We start from the raw sequence: 19,237 nt of genomic DNA, 5'->3' as shown, positions 1-19,237 counted from the left end.
AGCGTACCTATATTTGCAGGGTGTTGATGGAGATGAACTTGTGTGATAGCAATTAGGGTTAGGGTTGAGAGATGGAGAAGAATTAGAAGATGAAAGATGAGATCGTGGAATGAATATAATAAGAGGGAATAAGAACTAGGATGGTCGTATTATGTTGAAAAGCCCATTAATAAAATAGGGTTTTAAATATTTATAATCCCAACTGGTTCTAGTGGTTCTTTAACCGGAACCGAACCGGGAACCGTTTTTATCCAAATTTAAGAACCGGAACCGAACCCTATATCCAAAAATACGGTTTGGATCTAGTGGTTCTGGTTCGGTTCCCCGGTTCTGACGGTTCTGAACCGTATACTGCTCAGCCATAGAATACTATGTGTGTGTGTTTTGAAAGATGATCTGAATCTATTTGAAGATTGATTTTAATTAATTAAATAATAATAATAATAATAATAATAATAAATATGGGGTAAGATTACCAAAACACCCTTACCTATAAACAACCGTTGACTGTTAAGGTCCAAGATTGCAGCGTTTCACATTCGTTGAGGGGTTAAACATGAAAAATTTCGTGGTATAGGGTAAGAGTACCAATGGGATATATCTCCAATGGTAAAATTGCAGTTTACTCTTTAATTTAATAATTAAAAGTAACCCACCGCCATTATTACTGGGTTGCTTTGGAATTAGGTGGGTGGGGTGCATAAAAGTGAAAAAGGAAGGAAGACAAGTGGCTCCTTGAATCCGCGTGTGAGAATAAAGAAGATATCGCGGAAGTTGCGTCATGATTTCCTGGTAATAAACTAAAGAGAAGAGCAGCTATAATTGGATCAAAACTTATCACCGTCCCTCAACAACTTTAAGCTCAACTCAACATACTTGAAACTCACAAAGAAAGGGAAGGTCTCTGGTCTGAGTATCTGGGCGCTGTTTCTTTTGAGCAACTATTTCAAGGTTAGTTTTTTTCCTTTAAATTAATGAAGTAGTAGTGATGGTTAATTATCTGTATTTTAAGTCCATCGATCGATCGATCGATCTACAGACTTTGGATAATGGTGCTTCAAACATCGTCACCAATTTCTTGTTATTATTTATTTCGCATCTTAATTTTCAGTGTTGAATCAGAAAGTAGATCGGGGGGTTGATTAAGGGGTAAATAAGAAGATGTTATACCACAATTTCTTTCTGAAATTGGTTACTTTAGAAACTCCCTCACAGATCACCAACCGACATAAATAAATTTATAGACTGTGTGAATTGTTAAACCCAATTTCTGAGACATATATGCAGGTCATAACATGCTTTCCTTTGTTTGTCAAAGGTTTGAAGTTTATTTATTACTATATTTTGACTTTTTTAAGAAAGTCAAATCTTGGTTCTAAATCTCATCAAACGCTTGAGTGAATGTCGAGTATCATCAAACATTAAACGGTCAAAGTCAAAGACATCATCTGAAATCATATAGACTGACATATCATTAGGTCCCAAGATCACCATTCTGTAACTATGTGCGATTGGTTTATCTGTATTGTAAGTCCATCGATTGATCTACAGACTTTGGATAATGGTGCTTCAAACGTCGTCACCAATTTCTTGTTATTATTTATTTCGCATCTTAATTTTTAGTGTTGAATCGGTAAAAAGAAAGTAGATCGGGTTTGATTAAGGGGTAAATAAGAAGATGTTGTACCACAATTTCTTTCTCATATAAATGTATAGACTATGTCAATTGTTAAACCCAATTTCTGAGACATATATGCAGGTCATAACATGCTTTCCTTTGTATGTCAAAGGTTTGAAGTTTATTTCTTACTATATTTTGACTTTTTTAAGAAAGTCAAATCTTGGTTCTAAATCTCATCAAACGCTTGAGTGAACGTCGAGTATCATCAAACATTAAACCGTCAAAGACATCATTTGAATTCATATAGACTGACATATCATTAGGTCCCAAGATCACCATTCTGTAACTATGTGCGATTGGTTTGACTTTAAGAAAGTCAAACTTTTGCATTTCTCTTGTGCTTTGCTTTCTTATTACACGAATTTCATAACTTTTTAGAGACATTTGAGGTGTTTGTTGCAACAAAACCAACTTGTAAAGTTAGTTAACTGTATAAATATCAAACCACTCAAAATATTATCATTTTGTTATAACTCAGTTAGCTTTGTGTGATAATCTTTTTATTAAAACCCCTTATAAATGTTGGATTCCTAAAGAATACTTTTAAGTGGAAATTACTAGTTCCTTATCACAAGATACACTTAAACGTGAGATCTTTTGTTTCTTTGCAGTCATCTTCGACAAAACATACCTCCAATGGCGTCGTCTTCTTCAACATAATCAATTAAGAAGAGCTATCAGTATGATGTGTTTTTGAGTTTCCGTGGTGAAGACACGCGTAAGAACTTTGTGGATCACCTTTATGAGGCTCTTCACCGACACGGTATTCACACTTTCAAGGACGACGAGAGACTCAAACAAGGAGAAGGCATCAATAACCAGCTTTTGAAAGCTATTGAAAATTCCAAGTTTTTCATCATAGTTTTCTCAAAGAAATACGCATCTTCGTCTTGGTGCTTAAACGAACTTGTAAAGATTATGGAATGCCAAAAGTCGAACGACCAAATTGCTTACCCTGTTTTTTATGATGTGGATCCCTCTGAAGTTCGCAAACAACGTGGGCCGGTTGGAGAAGCCCTTGCCGAACATACAAATAAAGACATTAGGAAATGGAGAGAAGCTCTGACAGAAGCAGCCAATCTGTCTGGGTGGGATTTAGAGAAAACTGCTGATGGGTAATTTTTCTTCATTATTTTCAAGATTGCACATTCTTTTCTAGAATAATTCCTAATTTGAGAAAAGCATGAATCGTATCAAAAGATTCAACATGAATTATATGTATTTTTCTGAATGGCCAACGAAATATATTATTACTCGCCAAATGGCTAGAGAGGCTACTAGCCTGCTGTACACAATGATACCAAAACATACACCAAATTTCCCAGTTAAGACCAGCGTGTTTCGACCTCCCTTTGACCCATAAGAGGCTTAGTGTCTTGACATTGCCCATTATCTTCTCCAATGACAATCTATTCTGCTTAAATACACATTCGTTTCGCGCTTCCCATATACACCAGATTGCCGATAAACACACCGCATGCACCGCCTTCTTAAACTTAGGAGACGAGCCAACAATATGCAACTCCAAAATATCTTTTAACCCCAAAGCATAGATAGGAGGTACCTTGCACCATGACGATATCGCCTTATCGGCCTGAGCGAGGCCGCAAGACACAAACAAATGCTCCGACGATTCATTCACTTCCCCACACATCGGCGAGCCCACGTTTGTATTTCGTCTCCTCAAAGCATATTTAGTCGGAAGCTTATCCAATTCAGCCCTCCAAACTAATATTTCTACCTTTTTCGGAACCCATTTATTTCGTTTCGGGACGTATAGAGCAGGAATGTGTTGTTGCCTTATAAGTGCAGCCTTGACACTCGGAACAGTGAACACTTCTGCACCATCTAACTACCATGACAACTTGTCTGACCCGCTCGTAGTCTCGGCAGCCCCAGAAGAGCATTTAGCTGCTGAAACTCAGCCGATTCAACCCCATTCCTCATATCCATCTTCCAATCCCACACCCAAGTCGTTCCATCTGCATCAACCTGCTCCCTAACCGCTGCATGTTTATGTTTTTCCAACCCAAACAGAGATGGGAATAGAAGGAATAAGGGCTGCTCTGTAACCCAACTATCCAGCCAAAATAATATATTTGACCCGTTACCTAGGATACCTTTTATCGCCTTCCGTATCTCGACACCATTACTTTCGACCTGCTCGATTGACTTGGCAACTTGTTTGGAGGGACTGGGTAAAGAAAGCTTAGTGGGGATAAAGTTCCAATTCCTAGAATTATTGTGTATAGCCCATATCACTCTCCTCCATAACCCATTTTCATCGTTTTTGTAACGCCACCACCATTTTGTCAACATGGCCAAATTCGCATCCCGAAGCGATCCAAACCCGAGCCCCCCATATTCAGTCGGAACAATTACTTTTTGCCCCGCAACCCAGTTCATTTTAGCTTTCTCATCCCGTCCGAGCCACCCTAAAAGAAAACACGCCTTATCCGGTCTAACGATTCTATAACGTTCTCTGGTGCTCTATATAATGTAAAGAAATAAGTGGGCAAGGAATTTAATACCGACTTGATTAGCGGCATCCAGCCGCCAAATGACAATTGTTTCGCCTTCCAAATCAATAATCTATTCTTGAATGTTTCTACAACGGAGTCCCAATTCCTACTAACATTCATGTTGGCTCCCACTTTCAATCCCTAAGTACTTGCACAGGAAGGACTCTATCTTGCATTTCAACTCATTTGCCATATTGACTTTTAACCCTGACACGAGATAAAAGCATCTAAGTAGTTTCCTTAAATTCTTTGCATTTGTAGCGGACCACTCCCCAAGAAAAACGACATCATCCGCGTACATAAGATGAGACAAGGTGGGGTCGGTGTTACCACATTGGATCCAATGAAATAAGCCCACTGAACACGCTTTTTTCATGATCCCAGACAAAGCCTCCATAGCAATGACAAAGAGAAATGGTGATATCGGGTCCCCTTGTCTAAGGCCCCGATGACAAGCAAACTCATTCGTAGGTGAACCGTTTATCAATACCGAAGCTTGAACCAAAGTTACAATAGCCCTCATCAACATCCTCCACCAATCTGGAAAATGCATTTGATCAAGAATAGTCTCCAAAAACCCCCCAACTAACAGAATGGTATGCTTTGTCAATGTCGTCTTAAACATCAACACCTTCCTCTTCATTTTCTTCATCCAGCTAATCAACTCATTCAACAATAATGGCCCATCCATTATACTTCTACCCATGGTTGCAAAAGTCGCTAGGCGCTCCCTAGTCGGATCCTGGAGTACTCGGGAAGTACTCGGCCTAGGCGGAGATTACTCGGGGAGTAATGGGCCTAGGTGAACGGTAATCGGGCCTCGACAGCCTACCTTGTAGCGAGTACTCGGGGAGTACTCGGAGCTTAGGCGGGACTTTTACAACCGTGCTTCTACCCGCCAAGAACGCCGACTGCTCGAAAGACACAAGTTTCCTGATCACCTACTTTTATCTAGCAACGAGTACCTTAGAAAGGACTTTATTTATGCAACCAGTTAGGCTAATCGGGAAATCTGAGAACTCCATGGGATCTTTTACCTTGGGTATAAAAGCAATAAATGAGGATGTGCATCTGTGTCTCAACGTCGCCGGCTATAAAAACCCTCAAATAAAGCCATAAACTCCTTTTCAACACCACCCCAACATCGTTTCAGAAATTTGAAGTTAAACCCATCCGGTCCCGGTGCCTTATCCCCATCACAGGATCAAACCGCATCCTTAATTTCACGCAAAGGGAACAATTTGACCAATTCATTTGCCTCTGAGTCTGATAACGTAGCTAAATTTGGGCAAGTTATAGGAGGTCTTGTCACTATTGGTTCCATAAATTTCTCAGAAAAGAACCAAAACGCCTTATCTTTGATAATAATCGGGTTAGTGGTCCACTCTCCATCCACCGCAATTCCACTAATCTTATTATTCGACGTGTTTGAATTTATAATACCATGGAAAAAACCTGTGTTTTCATCCCCCTCCAGCACCAATCTAACCCTCGCTTTTTGTCTAGCATCCAATTGTTTGACTCTATCAAAATCTAGGATAAACGCCTTACCCTCATTTCTCTGTTGGAACTCATTCGGCAATAACGGTCTTGATTCAGCCACCACTTCTAGACTTTCCAGCTCCACCTTCTTATTCTTATACACCTCCTCCAGCCTCGCTTTCTCATTGGCCACCCAAACTGCAATTCGGTTTTTGAGGAATTTAAATTTGGTGGCAATGGCTAAATCTGGTGGCCCGTGGAACACAAAAGAGTTGCATAAACCCATTACATACCATGTGTTATAAAAGCGAAACGGAATGTGGCCAAAATCATGTGCAGTGGTAGAAAGAATAATAGGACAATGGGCCGAAATATATCTAGACAAGGCTGTAACAGTTGCGTTTGGCCATCTCCCCATAAAATCACTACAAACCAGATATCTATCCAATTTGCTTAGTTTCTCAACATTGTCCGACATATATGTGTATTTGTGGCCGGTGGCCCCCCATTATTATGTTCTTGCAGACCCGCTATACGTATGAAATCATTAAAAATCCCAGCATTCAAAGGCATAAATTCTGAATTCAACCGTTCTGTACATCGGACTTCGTTAAAGTCACCTAGAAAAACCCACATACCCTGTATCAAACCTTTTAACTGACAAAGCTCCCTCCACAGATCCAATAATAGAACCTGAAACCACTAAAAAGCTCCTACTTTTGATAACCCCCAACTGTCGGGTCCCAAAGACTGACCAAACCCCCCGACTGCCCTTCCGAACCAACTTCTTCAGACGCAACTATAGTTCTGCCCCAGAAAGTGCTGAAATTAAAAGAGGTCCTTACCCCAACTTTGGGGTCTTGCATAGCCAGAAAATGAATCCCATTGCTGGTCTCCAATCCCCGAATCCAGGTCTGCTTCCTCGCATCCCTGACGCCCATGATATTTATCGCCAAAAAAATTCATTGCTGAACATTAGTTTCACCATCCCCATCTACCATGTTGTGCACCTCTTCTTCAAACACTAAGGCTAATTCCGACTACTGCCCCAACCGCAACCGTGTCAGTCACTTCTGGATCCCGATTTAAAATTTCAGTCGCCGGTGTTTCGGGTGCCAAACACGTCGGCGTCTCGTTGACCAAAACCGTCCCCTTGTCCTACGTCGTACTATCTTGTCCATCCTTGGAATTCCGACATGGATTGTTTAGGTCGATAGATCGATTTGCTCTTGTGCTGGGGAAGGTAAAGTTCCACTGTTTGGTTTTTTTATTTGAGTTATCAGATTCAGGAGACCTTAGTCCCCGAGTCCTCTTCCTGGGTCTAATTGGAGGCGATGGGTCCACCATATCATTTAAGCCCACCCTAGACTGGTCCACTTTACTCCTTAGGCCCACATTAGGAGTCCATCTGTCACAACCTTGGGTGGGGTCCCTGTGCTTTATTGTTTCTTCCAGAAGAAAAGTCCCCAGCTGTTTTTTCACCATCCCCATGCACACGTGCCTCCACTTCCCCGGTTTCCAGTGGCGGAGCCACACTTTGAACAACGGTGTCGTCCGACACCATTGTGTTGAAAATAATTTAATCAAACAATTAATTTATTAATTACCGAGTTATCAGCCAAACCAGTTTGTTCCAACTTGAGCAAACTGATTAAAGAAAGGTAGAAGGAGACTGTCCTGTTGTCGGACGAATTAAAAGAACACGCAAAATTAAAACCAACCTGGCGATTGAGATCGAAGATCTTTAAACGAGAAACTTGAACTGCACGGATGATTCCTGTCCTTAAAGGATTTTACGCGCTCGTATTGCTGTGAGCTGCAGCGTAAACTCCCAGGATTTAATGCAGAACTGATCTGGTATTCCAACAGCAATGGAAACCAGAAAACGCAGAAGCTGGAACGAAAACAGAATCACACAATAGAGAGAGAGAGAGCTGCGAATTTGAGGTGTGTAAATGGGTAGCAGGAAGCCTTTATTTATAGGTGTGGGTTATACCTGAGAATGAGAAAAATAGGGAATGATATATCAATCCCATACGAATTCGTAATTCTGTATACATATCCTATACGAATTCGATTTTCTATAGGATAACCCCCACTGTTTTCGAATCCATCCCTATCTCTTTCTTATCTCATCTCATTCGGTTTACAGATCTGACCCACCTGAAACCGAACCTTAGCTAAAAATAAAAGCTCCTCAGCTCCTAGCGACGATGCGTACGTGCAAAGTGCAAAGTGCGCCTCAAACGCGCCCATTCGCGCCTCAAACGCGACCATTCGCGAGCTCGCGGCTCGGCTCGGCTCGGCGCGCGTGTGGGCTTCATCCACTACTCAACCCATTTAACACTTTGGAGGCCCATAAGGGGTAATCCCTTATAAACCACTCAAGCTTCAATCACTCCACCAATGTGGGATGGAGGAAACATACCAACTTGTATGCTTCCTCTTTAATATTTCCAACACATTGAATTTTGTGTAGCAAATATAACGTATAATAGGAAAAATTCGAGCGACACCATTGTTTTTTTACGAGCGACACCATTGTCTTTTTTTACAAACGAGACCATTGTTTTGTTTCTTCTAAAAGAATTACATAATAAACAAATTTATATTTCAAAAATTAAACCCAGTTACTTGAATTTAATTAGTATACTTTAAATCATTGAAAGTCCATGCTTAATTTTTATTTTTTCTAATCCAGTAAGCATTATAATCCCATGTCTAATTGGTTTTGTTTCAATTGTTTAACCTAATAAGATATTTGATGATCATTTGAATGATACGTGCACTAGTTTGTTATAATGAAAAAGAGGTTTTTTTTTTTTTTTTTTTTTTTTTTTTTTTTTTTTGCAAGTTGGCATTGAAACATTATGAATCGTTTCCAAAACATGAAAATGCGTACAGAGCAACTATAAAATGCATTTTTTATATATTTGAAATGACTTTGTAATTTTATTATGTGTTTTTATTCAATGAAATTGTACTTCTACTATGATATTTGCTTTTATTATGTGATTTGACCCGACTAGATCCGAACCGATCCAAAAAGTTCGACTCCGGGTTGCTATAAAACGGAGTATCCGTAAAAAATGACACCATAAGAAAAAATTTCTAGCTCCGCCACTGCCGGTTTCGTACTTTCGTTACCCGATTCCCCCTGGCCAACGGACTTCTCATATACCATCCCCTGACTTACACACCACTTTGCCGAATAGTCCCCCAATTTCATCATATACCATATTATCTCGCATCTGTATCAGAACATCCATAATTTTAACCCATGCAAGTCGGTCGAAGTCAAGCATTTGGCCTTCCCCCAATACCACCGAGTTAAACACTACACCACACAACTCCCCCCTTGCCATGAATTCAAGAGCCGTGCTTTTATCTTTGAAGACCACTATGAACTTTAGACCACCAATATCACTGACGGGGATACTCACCTTTTTCTAACATTGGTTTTATTTCATCCGCCTCCTTTACCCCTTTAACTGTCATCATAACCGACCGCATCATACAATGATCCGGGTACAGGTTGTCTCGCTGCTGGAGATGGATAACCTTCCATGAGGATGCCTCCTTCTTTCCAACCAATGCTTCGCTGTACAGTACACCATCCCCCTTTCGACGAACCGGAACATATATGGGTGGTGGCTTATATTGATTCTGGTATTGCATCGCCTGTTTTTGTTGCATCTGCTGAACGAGCCCGCTTGCTACTTGTTGGTTTGTAAATCCCTGATGGTTTCTGTCATACTTTGCTAGTGAAACATTTAATCGTATCTTCACCGTATTCATGCCTCGCAACACCTCCATCACATCCGTGACCCCTTCATATCTGATAAAGCCAAAGTAGTTCCCCATCGAATCTCTTTTCTTTGCCACATACGCGTCTTTCACCACTCCAAAAGGCTGAAAAGCTCTACCTAGCATCGTGTTTGAGACCCCATCTGGTAGATTGGTAACATAGAAGGTTGTTTGTTGCAGTCCCCTCCTATCTTTCCAATAAGTCACGTCCGTCCATTGCTCTTCTCTCCCCTTCCTCTCCCCATAATAAACTCGTTAGTAGGTATGTTATTATATCTTACACTTTGTATATTATAGACCTGAAAAGTAACTTTTCATGTGGGTTCTTGAGCAAGCTAATTAAACCTTATATATAATTTACAGGCACGAGGCCAAAGTCATCAAGTTAATTGTTCAGCATATTTCACTTGAGTTGCGGTCAATCAATGTGAACCTTGATGATAAATTAGTAGGCATGGAACCCCGGCTACAGGACCTTGAGGAGTCTTTAGATATAGCGTCCAACGAGGTTCGCATGATAGGGATCAAAGGGATGGGAGGTGCTGGTAAGACAACACTAGCCAGAGCGGTGTTTGATAGAATATCGGTTCACTTTGAAGCTAAAAGCTTTGTTGAGAATGTCAGAGAAGTTTCAAAGGCGTCATTGTCCGGTTTGTTGTCACTGCAACAAAAGATCCTTTCAGAACTGCTAAATGGTCAAGGAAACAACGTAGGTAGTGTCCATGAAGGGACAAAGATGTTGAAAACAAAGCTGTGTAGTAAAAAGGTTCTTTTGGTTTTAGATGATGTGGATCTTCAAGAGCAACTTGAGTCATTAGCTGGTGACCTTAGTTGGTTCAAGCCTGGAAGTAGAATTATCATTACAACAAGAGATGAGCACGTGTTGACAGCACATAGAGTGAAATGGATTCGTGATGTCACTCTATTATCGGATGAGGAAGCGATTGGCCTCTTTTGTAAGCACGCATTTGGGAAAGATCTTCCAATTCAAGAGTATGAAAAGGAATCACTACAAGTTGTACGATATGCTGCTGGCCTTCCCTTAACAAACAAAGTTTTGGGTTCATTTTTGTGTGGTAAAGACAAGGATGAATGGAAAGACGCATTAGAAAGACTCAAAAGAATTCCGTTGAAAGAGACTCTTGACAAGTTGGAATTAAGCTATGAAAGTTTGGAGGATGATTACAAGGAAATATTCCTAGATGTTGCATGCATATTGAAGGGGTGGAAGAAAAACAAAGTAATAAGTATGCTTGAAAGTTGTGGATTTCAGGCTAGAATTGGTTTAAGAGTTCTTGAGCAGAGATCTCTAATAACTTTTCATGATTATGGTTTGGGCCCTTTCTTGAGCATGCATGACCATATTGAAGAAATGGGCAAGAATATCGTACGTCGTTTGCACCCAGATGAGCCCAACAAACACAGCAGATTATGGATTCAGGAAGAAATTGAAAATGTATTGGATACTGACTTGGTAAGAATCAGATTTACTTGTAACATAGGGATGAGACAAACACATTTTTTTTTACTTATGACATGAACTACTGTTGAATTACAGGGTTCTGAATCGACAAGGTGTATACGTCTAAAGCTCACCCCTAATACTGTTTTGGAAAGTCTTGGAAACATGAAGAATCTAAGATGCCTTATTGTCGATCATATTCATAATGTTCGTCGTCATGACCTTGTGAAGATTGATGAAGTTGGTCAATACTTTCCAAATGCATTACGATACTTGAATTGGCAATATTACCCTCATGGGTGTTTACCCAAAACCTTTCAAGCAAATAATCTTGTTGAGCTTCACATGCCTAACAGCAGAATCGAACAACTTTGGGTGGGGGGAAAGGTAGGATGATTGATTAATGATTTTAATTTATTTATTGATCAGTTATTAGTGTATTACATTCTTTTTGGTGTGATATTAGGTTCTTAAGAAGCTCAAATCCATTACACTGTCCCGCTCAAAGTTGAAGACCCTTGACCTTGGGTTGACTCCGAATCTTGTGAGGTTAGATCTTCAACTTTGTGATGCTTTGGTAGAACTTCATGTGCCAGTTGGATGTTTAAAAAGGCTTACGTACCTAAACCTTCGGTATTGTACGAGGTTGAAATCTGTTTTGTTTATCAAGGATTTAGAATCACTTGAGGTTCTTAATGTAAGCTTCTTACATCTAAAGGAGTTCGAGGATATAATCCCGAGCCACTCCAACAGTAATCTGCAACAGCTTTATTTCAGTGGCAATGATGTAGAAAACCTGCCTTCATCAATTGGAAATCTTCATAAGCTTGTTAATCTATCATTCAGTTGGTGTGTAAAGCTCAAAAGTCTTCCGGGAAGCATTTGTAGTTTACAACATTTAAGATTTCTTTCCCTTGATGGTTGTGGGATAGAGGAATTGCCTGAGGACATTGGCCAGTTGGAGTGTTTAGAAAAGCTAGATTTAACATGTTCAAAAATTAAACATCTCCCGGATAGCATTTGTAAGTTGAAACATCTTAAAACTCTCATTCTAGATAGATTCATTGAATAGACTAGATCTAAGATATTGCAAGATAAGAGATATTCCACCCACCATCTGTAAGCTAAAGCATCTCAAATATCTTAACCTTTCTAATTGTTCTGAACTTGAGAAACTACCAGAGAACCTAGGAGATTTAGAAAGTTTGAATACACTAGATCTAACATCAACCAAGATAAGAGATGTTCCATCCAGCATCTGTAAGCTAAAGCATCTCAAATATCTTCAGCTTTCTAATTGTTCTGGACTTGAGAAACTACCGCAGAACCTAGGAGAATTAGAATGTTTGGAATATTTATATCTAGATGATACTCCTATAAGTCATCTTCCCGATAGCATTTCTTTGTTGAAAGATCTTAAAATTACTGGATACGAAAGAAGGATTGATCCAGATGCAATTCTATTTTAAGAACAACATATTACATTTGCTCCCAAAAGGAGAAGGGCCAATACTGAAGCAACAACAAGCGATGCAGGTTTTTGTTGAAATATATAATGTTATAATTTTACTAAATAACATATATATTCTAGTGAGACATGTACTTGAAATATATTTATGGTTTTGTAGATGACAAGGTTAAAGAACGAAAGCTGGAGGATGAGATATGAAACTTTGTGAAAGACTAGAGCGGGATCAAGTGGAAGCTGGAGGGGCATAATGAAACGAGTCTTAAATCCGTGTTCAAAACATATAACAGTCATTCTACTGCTGGATGTTTGTAGTGTTGGTTGTGGATTTATGAAGATGATACCGAGCTTCAAGAGCAGATAAAAAGGATGAATGATGAGCTAGAAGCAAAGATGAATGATTTGGAGACTATGAATTAAACCCATGCGGTTAAGGAATGGCAAAGTACTGTTGGCTGGAAATCATGAAGTAATGCATCCTCCTGTACCTTTTGAACTTGTTTTTAGACCTGTGTAGCAGACTATCATGGCTACTTGTTTACTATGCCCCTGACGGGTATAATGGCTTGCTAGAAGTTAATGTTTTGCAACGTAATATCATCACGCTTGTAGTGCTAATCTCAGTATCTCACTTATGTTTGTTTCTATAAATACTGCATTAATTTCCTTTAGTGATTGCTAGAATCAGAAACAAACGAATTTTGACTTTCAAAGTCAACCTTAGAATTTGCATATCGTCACAAACATTTCTTATAACTATTTATGCTATAAAATTACATAAATCATATGAAAACTGAAGTTGGAATGTAGTTATATTGACCTTATGAGTCAAGTCAAACATACATATATGGATGATGGATGCCAACTTTTAGTTTCTTTCTTTCTTTCTGCATCTAGGTTAGACTTTTAAGGTCAAAACTACACTTTTTTGGTTACAAACTGAAATACATATTACACATTTACTATTAGCATTTATGCAAGGTTTATACAATTTGTCTCCAATTTGAATTATACTAAATACGTAATCAAAATTGTGTTTGTTTGATCTTTAATGCAAGAAAACAACTGAAAACAAATCTAAAAAAGTTAAAAGCCAAAAAGTTAAACTCAACAGACAACAATAATTACTATTAAAATTACATAAAACAGGTTGGATCACATGATTATATTTCCTTTCAAAAAAAAACATGATTATATTGAGTTGAAAAGATCTCCATGTACTTGATTAAAATTACATAAAACAATTTGTGCCATATATTGAAAATGACTCATTACCCATCATTGCCAAGAGGGGTGAAACCCGCATAAAGAACAAAGTTATTGTTTATGAATGGAGAAAACCATAACACTTTTTTTAAGAGAGTAATTTACCCTTAAAACCATTTTAAGATAAGGTTGGTAGCTAAAAGTACCTCAAATGAAATCTAAAATGAAAGAGTAATAAAATTCACGCCACAGTTTACAAGTAGTATAATTTTATTGGTTGAGAATCAAATAGGAAGTTTATTTTGGTTAGGAAGGTTAAGAAGCAATAGGATTATGACATGTGCCAAAATTTAAATAAAGAGGAAGGGTATTTTAGTTAATCATATCCTTTCTTCTTCCTTTTTCTCCCCAATAACTTCAAAACCCACAATCTTCAACATTTCTTCACTTTCTATCTTAATAATCACTACATTATAGTGCGATTTTCATCACCAATCAATGATTCAAACACCCGATCAACGTGTTCTTCATCTTTTTTTTTTTTGAAGAAAACTCAGTTTAATTTCATTCAAATTCTCGTTTTTCCCGTGATTTTGAAGATAATCACTCAATCCGTTCGATTCGGTCGCTCATAAGTGTTTCTATGATTCAAATTTCGTCAATCGTTGAAGAAATCGGCTTCGATCCATGTAACAAATTCTTTAATTTCATTTTTACGATCTGGGTTTTTGATTTAATCATTGCGTTCTAGGATCTTGGCGGGGTCCGGGGGCGGTAGCCCCTGGTAGCAGGGTCTAAGGGGCGGCAGCCCCTGGTGGGGTCCAAGGGGCAGAGAAAATTAAATTTTCTGTAAATTTGCCTCTGGAAAACAACATTCGTAATTCAGACAATTCACAGACAAATTTTCTGGAAAACTGCCTCTAGAAAACTGTAAATTTTCTGTAAGTTTTATGCCATTGCGTTTTAGAACTACATTCCTGGTTCAGACAATTCACAGACAAAACTATTGTCCTGGTTCAATGCGTTTTAGAGAGAACACTTTCTTTGGTGTTTTTAGGCCATTGCGTTTTAGAACTAAGACATTTTTATGTGTTTTCTGGCATTTGCGTTTTAGAAAAACACATTTTTTAAGTGTTTTTAGTCATTGCGTTTTAGGTAAAACACATTTTTAGGTGTTTTCAGTCCATTGCGTTTTACAGAGAACACTTTATTTTGTTTTTTTAGGCCATTGCGTTTTAGAAATGAGACATTGTTAAGTGTTTTCTGGCCATTGCGTTTTATAAATAAGACATTTCTTTGTGTTTTTTGTACATTGCGTTTTAGGTAAAACACTTTTTATGTGTTTTCAGTCTATTGCGTTTTAGAAAACAGACATTTTAAGTGTTTTCTGGCCATTGCGTTTTAGGAATAAGACATTTGTTTGTGTTTTTGGTGCATTGCGTTTTAGGTAAAACACATTTTTATGTGTTTTCAGTCAATTGCGTTTTAGAAACTACACTTTCTTTTGTGTTTTTATGCTATTGCGTTTTAGAATTAAGACATTTATTTGTGTTTTCTGGCCATTGTGTTTTACAAACAAGACATTTCTTTGTGTTTTTTGTGCATTGCGTTTTAGAAAAATATCATTTTTTAGGTTTTTTTCCATTGCGTTTTACGCAACTAGGTTTTTTCCATTGCGTTTTACGCAACTGGGTTTTCAAAAAAAAAATTCGAAAATATAGCAATAGTATACTCGTTTTAAAGATAAAAAACGATCGTTTTTTTGTGCAATTTTTATAAAAAAAATAATGTCGTATAAAAGAGTTATTAACGTTTAAAAATGTGGGGGGGGGGGGAAATTGGAGGAGAGAGAAACTATTGTGGTGGAGTGACTAGAATACCCTTATACAACCCACGCGCCTCTTTTTTTATCTTCAATTTCACTCATTTAATATAGCACTTGATTAAATCTATTGATGGTCAAGATTACTTCCTAGTCTTCCTAGCCAAATAAACTTCCTATTATATCCTAACTCTTATTTTATTACTTTCGTATAATTTTTTTTATAGGATTATTATTACACTGCAATAAAACGAAGAGTAATAAGATTTAGAGGGTGTTTGGGGTTGAGTTTTGAAAATAGATTATGTTGGAGAAAGATAGTGTTTGGATTTGATTATGTTGTTTGATATCACAATAATTAGATAATCAACTATTTGAGTGTTTGGCAAATATATATATTTTAACATTTTGATCTCTACAAAACGTAAAAAATCAGTTTTTATGGAATCCCGTTTTCCTGCAGTAAGGGGTGACATACTTTTGAATTATCACGTTTTGATCTCTACAAAACATAAAAAATTAGTTTTTATTAATTTTTTACCAAGCACTCAAAATAGATTTCTTTGCGATTTCAAAACACAATAATCAAAAAATTAGATTGAAAAAGCAATTCCAAACACCCCAATAGTCCAACCAAACTATGGAAGGTGTATGGAAAATTCTAAAAAACAATTTATGTGGACGTAATGAGTGACATATTTGAATGAATAAATAAACCATATTAGGTAAAGGTGAATTGATAATCCAATTTATCTTTCTATACTAATAAACAAAAATCCTTTTTGGACACGTGTCATTCTCTGCTAATTTCTCACCCTTTAATTTTTATTTATCTCTTTTATTATAATATAATAATAATAATAATAATAATAATAATAATAATAATAATAATAATAATAATAATAATAATAATAATAATTATACTAAACATCAATTTAACTAAATTTATTTATCTCTTTTGTTTTCATAATTTGAAATTGATTTCTTTTTTAACTCTAAAGTTTCAATCTTTACAAATTTAAATTTAAAGTTTCAATCTTTGGTATTTTAACCCCTTGATTAATTTGCTTTTTCACTTCTAATTTCAAAAGTTTTCATCTTTTGCAATTTAACACCTTCAATTTTTTTACTTTCAACCCAAAGCTTTTCATCTTTTGCAATTTAATCACAAGTAGTTCAAAAGGAGCAAAAAAAAAAAATATTTGTTGTTAATTCCTCTGTTACTACTATACTAACCTAATCAAATATGAAAGTAAAACTATAACATCATATTAGGGTTATCTTCCAATCAATCACAAGTAGTTCAAAAGGAGCAAAAAAAATTATTTGTTGTTAATTCCTCTGCTACTACTATAGTAACCTAATCAAATATGAAAGTAAAACTATAACATCATACATGAAAATTAAAAAAAAAACATTTTTTTCTTTTAACGTTTTCTTTTACTTTTTCCGTTTGTTAATAACTATTTAATTGAAAATTTAATCGATTTAACCATGCGTAATACTTAAGTTTCTAATCTATTAATACATAAATAAATAATAAAGTAAAAATGTTAACTTGTGTAATACACAAGTTTCTAACATAACAATAAATAAATAAAAAACAAAGTAAAATGTTACAATACACCAAAGTTCATTTTTTTTCAAAAACATATTTTGACGACCATATGTGTTAAAAAATTATATCATATTTAATCAACCCGTGTAATACACGTGTTTATTTAACCCATACAATACACGTTTTTAAAGATGTAATTTTTTATAAAGTTATATTTATTCAACCCGTGTAAAGACGGGGTTCTAACCTAGTATCTATACTATATAATAAAAGAAACCTGTTTTGGGACACTTGTCATTCTCTCATTTAACTGATTAAAATTATTAATAATACTAAAAATAATAATATTTAATCGAAATTAATACAAATTCTTATTATTAACAATATTTAATCAAATCTAAAATCTAATCTAATACAAATTTTTATTATCAACAATATTTAATCATATCTAATAAAAACGATGTTACCGTACGTAGAAAATAGAGAATACATTATTTTATATAAAATAATATAATAATTAAAATTGAGAATGTTGCATGAAACGAATTGTTGGAAACAGGAAAAAGGAATATATATATATATATATATATATATATATATATATATATATATATATATATATATATATATATATATACACACACACTAGGTTATAACCCCGTGTATTATATGGGTTGAATAAAGAAACTTTATATACCAAATAATAAAACATTATCTTTTTAAAAGTCTCCTTTATTTCATACGAATTTCAAAGTTCATATTAACTTCAAATAATTAAAAAAATCCGCCTAACATCACAAATGTTTCTGTTAAATTCGATTAATTAATTTGTTTAACAATCACTATTATCTTTATCATTCAGTACGGTCAACCGATTTATCATAATACAACCTCCCACCTATTCAATCATATGATTTTTCAATCTTATATTAACTAAATAAATAAAGATTAATATTTAATCTTATCCAACTTTAAATATAAAAAAATCTGTTAGTTCAGATTAATATTCAATCTTATCCTACTATAATATAAAAAATATCCCTTAGTTTTTTAAATATATTTTTTTATTATTTGGTATATAAAATCATATTTATTCAATCCATGTAATACATGGGGATTTTTAAAAATATAACTTTTTTTGTTATTTGGTAAACAATGTTACATTTATTCAACCCGTGTAATACAATAGTTTTAAAGATATAATTTTTTTATTATTTGGTATATAATATTACATTTATTCAAGCCGTACAATACATATAGTTCTTATAGATATAACTTAGGGTAAATTACTTTTTGAGTCCCTGTGTTTTATGGGTTTTAAGCACTTGAGTCCAAAAGCAAAAAGTTTAACGACTTGAGTCCCCATAAGCATTTTTCTTAACCATTTGAGTCCAAATTTCTAACACTGTTAGAAATTTTTGGTTAAGTATTGTTAAATGACCAAAATACCATTATAATTAAAAAAAAATAATAAATGACCCTGTATTAAAAAATAGAAAAATAAATACCCCTATATCACTGCCCCACATTCGACACCATCAAAAACCCACCTCCGACTGCCTAAAATCATATCATTTCTCATTTACCGTAAAACAACAACCACCTCCGATCATCTCCACCACCAGCCACGGGCGGTTCTCTCCGATTTCGACGATCACGAAGAAGAACACACTCACAATCAGAATTAGAAGACGACAACAAGTATGAAGATGCACCAGAAGATCACAAAACAGTTTCGATCAAAGCCGTAGATGATCTCAATTCGAAGCTCAAACCACTCAAGCTGAAATATTCCAATAACCCTGTTATGAACATACTTTAAACCCTGTGAAAGTATTTCCATTCTTCTTAAACTTCCCTTTTCTACTATTGTCCATTTGGAACCACAAAGTGTCTCCTTTGTTTAATTCTACTTCATTTAACCATTCAAATACATCTTTTAGTTATGTAGCTATTCCTTTTATATGAAAACTAACATCTATATTTGAAGACATGACTGCAAAAATCATTTTCAAAAGATTTTGCCCTGTATAACACAAACACAACAAATTTGCTCAAATTCACATCTTATAACCAATGTGCCAAAATCAAAACTTCTCTCAAACACATTACTAACATAAATCTCTTGTTGCTAACCTGTCTTTTAACTCTTTCCGGCTTGTTTTTCTTTAGATTTTGAAAGTAGGATCTAAAATTAGGGCTAGGGTTTCAACAGATACGCAATTGAAA

General features: G+C 35.9%; 1 protein-coding gene across 1 annotated transcript; it reads left to right on the top strand.

Annotated features, from left to right (window-relative positions):
- Window positions 1-781: 781 nt before the first annotated feature.
- On the top strand, window positions 782-12,475 carry LOC110883529 (disease resistance protein RPV1-like). The gene is made up of 5 exons (XM_022131254.2): window positions 782-951; window positions 2,293-2,796; window positions 9,856-10,966; window positions 11,051-11,341; window positions 11,421-12,475. Exons 2-5 carry the CDS (start codon window positions 2,600-2,602, stop codon window positions 12,024-12,026), a joined length of 2,205 nt encoding a protein of 734 aa, XP_021986946.2. The 5' UTR covers window positions 782-951; window positions 2,293-2,599; the 3' UTR covers window positions 12,027-12,475.
- The last annotated feature ends 6,762 nt before the right edge of the window (window positions 12,476-19,237 follow it).

This window comes from Helianthus annuus, chromosome 4 (assembly GCF_002127325.2).
Source record: "Helianthus annuus cultivar XRQ/B chromosome 4, HanXRQr2.0-SUNRISE, whole genome shotgun sequence".
Lineage (NCBI taxonomy): Eukaryota > Viridiplantae > Streptophyta > Magnoliopsida > Asterales > Asteraceae > Helianthus > Helianthus annuus.
This window is presented reverse-complemented; position numbering and strand designations above follow the sequence as displayed.

What these genes read in the sequence shown, in the direction of transcription:
- LOC110883529 (XM_022131254.2), top strand. Translation starts at nt 2,600, where the DNA reads ATGGAATGCCAAAAGTCGAACGACCAAATTGCTTACCCTGTTTTTTAT. An exon ending in ATGTATTGGATACTGACTTG is followed by an intron (nt 10,967 to 11,050) that starts GTAAGAATCAGA and finishes GTTGAATTACAG; the next exon opens with GGTTCTGAATCGACAAGGTG. An exon ending in AACTTTGGGTGGGGGGAAAG is followed by an intron (nt 11,342 to 11,420) that starts GTAGGATGATTG and finishes GTGTGATATTAG; the next exon opens with GTTCTTAAGAAGCTCAAATC.